This window comes from Opisthocomus hoazin, chromosome 32 (genome assembly GCF_030867145.1).
Source record: "Opisthocomus hoazin isolate bOpiHoa1 chromosome 32, bOpiHoa1.hap1, whole genome shotgun sequence".
Classification (NCBI taxonomy): domain Eukaryota; kingdom Metazoa; phylum Chordata; class Aves; order Opisthocomiformes; family Opisthocomidae; genus Opisthocomus; species Opisthocomus hoazin.
Window position 1 is genome coordinate 1,988,949 of NC_134445.1, and position 8,455 is coordinate 1,997,403.

Sequence of the window (8,455 nt, forward strand, 5' to 3'; positions counted from 1 at the left end):
TAGACGCCCCAGAGCGATGCCTGCTGGCCCCAAACTCAGCCAATATCACAGGGACTGGGGAAAGGACACAAACTCTCCCTGGCCTCCTGCTCAGCCTTGCCCTCTCGCTCCTCCACCCCACCTCCACGCAGCAGGAGCAGACTCAGGTGCTGCAGGTCCACGGGGTGACCGAGGACAAGCCGCGCTGGGGATGGCGGCGCGGCCTGGGAAGGGTCATTGGGTGCAGCCAGGGCTCAGCCCGCCGGCAGGGACACGGCTTGACACCGACTCTGGTCTCTCCCCCGTCACAGCAGAGCTGGACCCGGAGCTGCCGCGGAGGAAACGCAGCTCTACAGGCGAAACCGCAGTGATCGAAGGGTGGATGGAGCCGAAGGACCAGGGCCTCCAGCAGCTGCACACCTCTGCACCCCCCAAGGCGTCCCTCCCCGGGATGCGATGCACACTCCTCCCGCTCCTGCCAGCGACGCGCGCAGCCGACGGGGAGACGTGCTCTGCAGACCCCCGGGCACGTCGCAGCGCCGCGCCCCCAGCCCCTCCACAGACACAGCCGCACCCGGCCGTCCCCCACTTCTTCTACTGCTACAGAGCTCTCTTCACAGGACAGGGACGGGGCCAGGGCAAAAGGGAAGCTTGCTTTCAACGGGGAAGGCTGTAACAGGAGTAAACCGACCCGGCCAGGCCGAGGAACTGGCACCGAACGGCGAAGGACAGAGGCTGCAGCTTCCCTAGGACGCTGAACACCAATCTTCACCACGCGCATTGCATCTCCCACACGCTTTGCAGGCACGAGCCAGCAATCTTCACCGCACTCCCGGGAGGTAGGTAGGTACCACAAGTGTTACCACCCTCATTTTACAGATGAGGAAACTGAGGCAAAGAGGTGAAGTGACTTGCCCAAGGCCACAGCGGAGCGTGGGGAGCGACGCCCAGGAGCTCCCAGCTCACCAACCACACGTCCAGCCCACGCCGCTCCTCTGCCGTGGGTCGCCCCTTCGAGAGGAGGGAAAGCGGGATGAGTTTACAGGGTTTGTAAATCACTAGTTTTGTTTTGTAACAGCTTATCTTTACAGAAGCGCAGGAGCCAACTCGCTACGACTGTGGCTTGAAAGCCCTGACCGCTTCCTGTTTGTGAGGTAGAATGAGTTACCTAAGGGCAGTCATAACTCCTGCTGCGGCATCGGAAATATTTGTTCCTCTCCACCTCTGCCCCACAGCAGGATAACATGGGAAAAAGCCGATCCGCACCCTTCCTGATGTAAACACCGCCGACCTGGCCCGTGCAGCCGGGAGAGCCCCCCACACCAAGGAGCGCCCAGCCCGCAGCAACGCGCGACCAGGAGAGCCCGAGCTGAGGTTCTCACTGGCTGCGACCGCTGCCAGCTCCCGGAGCCGCTCTGCCGCAGCGCCCCGCCAGCACCTGCGAAGTTACAGCACGATCCGACAACAGACGAACGAACTCACACGGCACCAAGGACATCCCGCAGCCACGTTTGCCACGAGACGTGTCTGGGATGCGGTGATCGGCGACCCGCGGCGGCAGCCACGGGAGCGGCCACCCCTTCAGCAGAGACGAGTCCTTCCCAAAGGTGCTGTCCTGGCCATTAAGGCAACAGCTCCGTCACCGCTCGTCTGCTGGGATCCGCGCAGCCGCAGCGACGCTGCTCTCTGGCATCCAGCACGGCCAGCATCCGGCAGCCCTGGGACGCACCGTGCCGGCAGAGCACAACGCGCACGGCTGCCGTTGGCTGCGGAGACATCGGCACGCTCTCTCAGCCAGCCGCAGGCCGGCAGGAGTTAGGCGTGACCGTGCCACCACAAAACATCTCCCAAGGAGCAGTCGGCCCCGCAACGCGAACCTCCGTCCCCTGCCCCCTCCAGCCCAGCGACTCCTCCGAGAGATCTCTCCTCGCGCATCCGCCTCCTTCCCCGCTGCCTGGGCTCTTCGGAGAGGCGGCGTCGCTCCTTCGGAGACGGGGTCTTGGGGCACAAGCAGGCACCGCGGCATGGGCACGGCACCAGCCACGCTCGCAGCTCGGAGAGGGCTCCCGGAGCCCCGCGGCGCTGCCTGGGAACAGCCCTCGCGAGCGACAGTCGCCCTCCTGCTCGTTTACCACCAGGTCTCCCTCCTCGTCTCACACGCTGCTCACCCATCTCCCCTGCAACGGAGCAACGACTTCAAGGCCAATTCTGTGACACAGACTTTGCCCATCTCCTCGCAACAGCAGCAGAACCCCAGTGATGCCCAGAATGAGTCTTTTCTTCCTTTTTCTTTACTTTTTTTTTTGTTCCCTTTTCTTCGAGTCCAGCACCATCCTGCTCTGGCTCTGTCCCTCTCTACTGAGGTCAGATGTGAAAAATCTTAGCAGCATCAGTTTGTGGACAAGCTCAAACTGAGGGTTAGGCTAGTCAAGTGGGCTAAAAGGTTAAAAAAAAAAATCTAGATTCAAAACCTAGTGAGAAATGCTAAACACACAGAACTCGATGGCCTCTAACAGGACCGGAGGTAAGTAAACACGACAGACTTCTTGGAAACAGTGATGTAGCTTACGTGCTGTTAGCTTGTACAAATCCACCAATCTAAAAAGCCCTAGCAAGGCCAAAACAAAAAATTTAAAAAAATAGAAAAGGAGGATTCCATCCATGATGCCTGACCATTAAATAAAATAAATGACATTTTTTCCACAGCTTCTGTAATTAGTATTCGCTCCTCTGCTGGCCCTGCCCCGCCTCACCCCATCAGCTGTCCGTGTTTTTCTCCGCATCTTTGGAATGGATGATGTACATGAAAGTCTGCTCGATGGTGAAGTCCGGGGGGAGGCTGCCTTTGTGCACGCCTATGTGCTTGCTCATGAGGTTGAGCGTGGAGCTGTAATGCCCGCACACAGTACAGCGGTACATGAGGGCTCCCGAGTGCGTCCGCAGGTGGCACTTGATGGTGGAGCGGCCGCGGAAGAACTTGTGGCACACCTTGCACTGGTAGGGCTTTTCTCCGGTGTGGATCCTCCGGTGGTAGTTGAATTCACTGGTGTGGGCAAACCTCTTCCCGCAGACCTTGCAGCTGTACTTGCTGTTGCCCGGCTGGTTTTGCAGTGCCAAGTCTTCGCTCAGGAACTCCTCCGGCAGCTTCCTCTTCTGCAGGCCCTGCTGCTGGAGACGCTCTCCAAAGCCGGGTCGGATGTCCAGGCTGCTCCCGCACTTGTGCTGGCTGACGTGGTAGCGATACGCCGCTTCCAGCTTGAAGCTCTGGCTACAGAAGTGGCAGCGGAAAAGAGCCTCCTCCATGTTCTGGTGAACGGCCAGGTGCTTCTCCAGGAGGTGCCGATCCACGAAGCTGCTGGCACAGACAGAGCAGGAGAAGACCGAGATGCCCAGGTGAGACAGGGTGTGCCACATCAGGCTGCAGAGGCTGAGGTGCCTCTGGTCACACACGCCGCACGTCTGGCTTTTCAGGTTGACGTGGTCCAGGACGTGGCTGCGGACAGTGTGGAAATCTTTGGCCAAAGGCTTCCCGCAGGCAGCGCACGCCAGCTCGGAGGCAGGCCCTCCCCCAAACACGGTGATCTTCCCCGGCAGCAGGTCGCTGGGGTGGACGATGACGTTGTTGTCGAAGACCCCTTCTCGTCGGTGGAGGGTCAGCTGCCACTGGGTGAAGAACTTGGTCTCGCACATGTCACAGGAGAAGAGAAAGATGCCGATGTGGGACAAAACGTGAGTGACCCTGGAGTTCCGGTCCTGGAAGTGGGTTTCGCAGACCTTGCAGTTCCCGGTGAGCAAATCGACGTGATCTCTCGCGTGCTGGCGGATCAGCTGGATGTTGGGCTCCAGGACCTTCTTGCACACCTGGCAGGGCATGGCCTTGCTATCCCGGCTGTCGTTCTCAAAGGCCAGCTCTTCCTCACTGTCGTCGCTCAGCTCAATAACCTCTTCCGATGGGCCCAGCTCTTCACTGGCATCTTCGAAATGCAGTTCGTCCTCGCCCAAATCCTCCAGCTGAAGCTCATCCATCTGCCCAAAACCTTGCTCTTTGGAGTGATCACTGTTGCTGGGACAGGAGTTGCTCCCCGTGGAGACGTCCAGGGAAGGATCAGCAGTGAAGAAGCCACCCTTGCCATAGTCACCATTGCTCTGGACCTTATACTGGTGGCAGGAGCTTGCAGTGGTCTGAACAACGACGTTCACACTGCCCAGGCTGGGCTGTGTCGCCACACCCGCAGCAGGAGCGAACTGCCCTTGATCTGACTCCTGCTCCGTCTTGGGAGGCTGCTGCGGATGCATCAGGGGAAGAGTCTGGCTGGCTTCACTCACGGTATTCCTGTCGTCCTCTTTGTAGCTGCCTGCCACTTCCCCGTGCAAGATGTAATTCCGTTCAGGACCAAAATGTTCCCCGCCGCTCCGGATTTCACCCAAGGAATGGCTCTGCTCTGAGGAAGTGCTGCTCAGGGGACCTGACCGGCCTTCGCTCATGGCCAGGGAGGGCTGCTTCGTGATGGCTGAGCTCTCCAAGTCGGGGAAGGTCGAATGGCAGGCCTTCAGCAGATCTTCCATGCCCAGCCGCTCTGCCACCTCGTAAATGACACCCACGTTGATTAGGTCTGTGAAGAGCTCCGAGGTGTACACAAAGCTGAGGATCTTCTCAAAGTTGGCCGGCGTGATGAAATCCACTACGTAGGTCCTAGCAGCATCCAGCCCCGTGTTCAGAAAGAGGTTCTGGAAGTAGCCTGCGGCGCAGGCCAGAACAGCCTTATGTGCGGCAAAGGAGCGGGTGCCCACCAAAATGGTGACGTCGCACATGGTCTCGGAGAGCCTGCACTTGTTGAGTTCCTTCAGCAGGTTGTTGGGGTGATTGGTGCTGTGCAGCTTGATCCTCATGCCCATCTTAGCAGCTGCTTAAGAGTCCCTCTCCTGGTCAGCTGCTTCTTCACACATTCATCAGCTGTGCGAGCGGGAGGTGCTCAGCATCCAGAAACTGGCAGGGCAAGGGGCTCTAGAGAAGAAAAAGCAAAAAATGTTAACACCTGAACAACCGAGGAGACATTACTCTAGTCACACCCGGAGTTTTCCACCTTCCTGACAAGCAACAGAGAAGCAGCAGCACAGCTGCTCAGAGGGAGACTGGCTAAACCTACCCTGTAACTTCAAAGACTGACTCTGGGAAGCGAAGGGAAAAACACGCACTGACAAAATAAAAAGCCATTTACTCTGCCAGCGACTGCCCGAAGCTCCCGACGCCATCTGGGCACGGACACGGGTCCCTCTGCCTCGTGGCTCCGCTCAGCTCCGAAACCGAGCCGCAGCCGGCGCCCGTTTCACAGACACCCCGCTCCCCGGGCAACGCTCCTCCGCAGCGCTGGAAGTCGGGCTCCACACGCCGGTCGCCGTCGCCTCCGGCTCTCCTCCCGCCGCCGCTGCTTCCTACCTTCGCCTCAGAGTTCCCCCGCACGCCGCGGCCACTCTCTGCGTCCGGCGGGATCTCATCCCGGGCTCTCCGGGCACCCCAGCTCCTTGGCTGCCCCGCGGTTTCTCCTCCGCCGCAGCCGCACCCGCAGCACCTTCCCTGCCCCGGGCGGGGGTCCGGGCAGCGCTCCCAGGACCCGGCCCAGGCCGTGCCCACCCGAGCTCGGCCCCCGCCCGCGCCCCAGCCCTCGGGAGCTCCGGCCCCGACCCCCCCATCCCTCCCCTGACAGAGACCCCCGACCCCGCAGCCAGCGGAACGCGGGAGCCGGGGCAGGCGGGGGGGACGGGGCTGTGCCCGCCCCGGCTCCAGGGGCCGGGCCGCCCCCCGCCCGCAGGTGAGCCGTCCCCGCAGCGTGGGGATCCCCGCGTGGGGAAGGGACGGGGGGGCAAAGAGACCGGGGAGGGGGGGGGTCGTGGGGCAAGAGGAGGCCCCGGGGGGGGGGGGCAGGCCCCGGTGCCCGCAGGCGGGCAGGAGGGGGTCTCCTCCCGACGGGGGGGCAGCGAACCCCAAAGCATCCCCGGGAGAAGAGGGAGCAAAGGGGGGGGGGGCGGCAGAGACCCCCGGGGGCTGCAGGAGCCTCGCGGGACAGCGGGGTCCGGGGGGGACCCGCGGGCGGGGCAACGAGGGGCCCGCGGGGCCGCGGTGAGGGGAGCCCGGGGGGGGCTCTGGGGGGAGCCCCGGGGGGCAGCGGGAGGCCCGCGGGGGGGGCAGCCGGAGGCCGGCGGGGCCGCTCCTTACCCGCCCGGCGCCCCGCACCATCCCGGCTCGGCTCACACAAAGGCGCCGACCCGCCGGAGCCGCCTTCCGCCCGCCCGCGCGCCGCCCGCGCGCCGCAGCGCCCCCCGCGGCCCGGAGGACTCCCGCTCCGCGGGGCCACCGCCACCGGCGCGGGCACCGGCTCCTCTCCCGCACGCGCCGAGCCGGCGCAGCCCCGCAGCAGAAGCCCCCGACCCGGCCCCGCCGCCCCCGACCCCCCCCCCCCGTGGGCTCGGTCCCGTGGGCAGCCCCGCGCGTGCAGCCCCGCGCGTGCAGCGAGGCCATCGCAGCGCAGCCAAGACTCGGAGACGGTGCGGGCGCGTCCCGCACGGGCGCGGGTGGATGTATAGAGGAGCGCGGGTGCGGTACAGGCGCGCGCACACGGGAGCCCGGGCGTGGGCAGGGACGCGCGTGCGTGGGCGGGGACAGCCGCGAGCGCGGCGGCGGGGCCCGGCGGGTCCCACGACGGCTCCGCGGTCCGGTCCCGCAGCGCAGCCCCCGGTGCCTCGGCCCGGAGCCCCGCGGCTCAGGCCGCCCGCAGCGGGGTCCCGCCGGGCGCGGGGGCCCCCGGGGAGCAGCGGGGGTCCGGGCCGCCGCTCCGCCGCCCCGCCGCCCGCTTCCCCATGAGCCCCACGAAGAAGTCGTGCATGTCCCCTGCGGAGAGAGCGGCCGTCAGCACCGCGGGACCGGCTGCGGGACCGGCACCGCGACCGGCACTTACGCTTCTGCGGGGCCGCGGCGGCACCTGGAAGAGACCGCGGGGGGTGAGCGGCGGCGGGGCCGGGGCCGGGCGGACCGGCCGAGCCCCCGCAGCCCCGGCCCTCACCCGCGTCCTCCTCCCGCAGCAGCTGCAGCAGCGCGGCGTAGGCGGCCCCGGGGCTGCCGCGGGCTCTGCGGGGCAGCGGCTCCGGGACGGGCATCCCCTGCGGGAAGGGAACGGGTGAGCGGGGCGGGAGTCCCGGGGGTCCGCACCCCGCCCCTCCCCCGACGGTCCGGCCCTACCTGTGCGGCGGCGGCGGGGGGGGGGCGGCGGTGGGCGAGGGCCAGCGGCAGCGCCAGGGCGAGCAGCGCGGCCAGCGCCGGGCGGGTCCTCATGGCGGGGGGGCCTGGGGGCGGCGGTCAGCGGCGGGGCCCGGGGCCGGGCCGAGCGCTGCGGAGGGAAAGCGGCGGGCGGCGGGACCCCCGCCCGCGGCCGTGGCCGGAGGAACCACGCCGCTTCCCGGGGGGGGAGGCAGCAAATCCCCCCCTCCACCGCGAGCACCCTGGGGAGGGGGCTGCAGCCGGGGGGAGCACGTTATGGGGGATGCACTGCAGAGGTGCGGGCAGCACTGCGGGACACAGGGGTCCCGTCCCACTGCTCGTGGTCACGCACCAGCCGGGCTGGGCACACGCACACAAGAGCGAGCGCGGGCACGCGGAGATCCCGCACACGGGCACGGACCGAGTCCTGCACATGCACCCATGTCAGCACACACACGTGTCCCCTGACACACGCACTGGCGCACACGTGTCCCCTGACACACGCACTGGCACACACCTGTCCCCTGACACACGCACTGGTGCACACATGTCCCCTGACACACGCACTGGTGCACACGTGTCCCCTGACACACGCACCGGCACACACACGTGTCCCAACACACGCACTGGCACCCACCCCCTGCTGACAGCCCGACCCCAGCCCCAGACCTGCTTCCAGAGCCCCCCGAGCCCTCCCCACGTTCAAGCACCGTGTTCACCCCATCTCTCCTCCCGGCCCGCGCCCTCCCCAGCGCCTTCACCAACCCCCCCTCCCTTCTCCCAGCCCGTGCTGGACGAGGACAGGACACAGCAGCCCCCCAGGAGCCCCAGAAGCCCCCAGGAGCCCTGGAAGCCCCCAGGGCTGGGTGCCGCAGCGGCACAGACCTGCTGAGCCCTTGGGTGCTGCCCGGTGCGGAGCGGGGGGCAGAGCGACCCTCGCTGCTGGTGGCTGCAGAGCGGGCGACGCGGTGAGGTGCAGCAGCAGCGGCCGCAGGCGGCACCGACGGCTCCACCGACGCGGGCTCAGCTGGGAGGCGAAGTACCGGGGTGCTGGCTGCTGTGCGGAGCTAAATAAGGGGCTCTGCCCATGGCACGGCGTGGGTGGGCGAGAGGAGAGCCGCCAATGGGGGCCGGGGGGGGGTGGTACCCCCACCCTGCAGCTTCACGCCCACGCAGACACCGTGTCACCGCTGGGCACCCGTTACACACGCAGAGTCACACCGC

The 8,455-nt window shown here is 66.0% G+C and overlaps 2 protein-coding genes across 3 annotated transcripts; both read right to left on the reverse strand.

Annotated features, from left to right (window-relative positions):
• Nucleotides 1-697: 697 nt before the first annotated feature.
• On the reverse strand, nt 698-6,243 carry ZBTB39 (zinc finger and BTB domain containing 39). Of its 2 annotated transcripts, none has more exons than XM_075445830.1 (2): nt 6,194-6,243; nt 698-4,984 (listed from the first exon to the last, which is right to left on the reverse strand). In XM_075445830.1, exon 2 carries the CDS (start codon nt 4,873-4,875, stop codon nt 2,737-2,739), a length of 2,139 nt encoding a protein of 712 aa, XP_075301945.1. In that variant the 5' UTR covers nt 4,876-4,984; nt 6,194-6,243; the 3' UTR covers nt 698-2,736. The 2 variants fall into 2 exon arrangements, with proteins under 2 accessions (XP_075301945.1, XP_075301946.1); XM_075445831.1 differs by lacking the exon at nt 6,194-6,243 and adding an exon at nt 5,199-5,522.
• A 494-nt stretch (nt 6,244-6,737) lies between these two features.
• On the reverse strand, nt 6,738-8,238 carry TAC3 (tachykinin precursor 3). The gene is made up of 5 exons (XM_075445565.1): nt 8,117-8,238; nt 7,214-7,317; nt 7,032-7,134; nt 6,933-6,956; nt 6,738-6,865 (listed from the first exon to the last, which is right to left on the reverse strand). The coding sequence occupies exons 2-5, from the start codon at nt 7,304-7,306 to the stop codon at nt 6,738-6,740; spliced, it is 348 nt and encodes a 115-aa protein (XP_075301680.1). The 5' UTR covers nt 7,307-7,317; nt 8,117-8,238.
• Nucleotides 8,239-8,455: the final 217 nt, after the last annotated feature.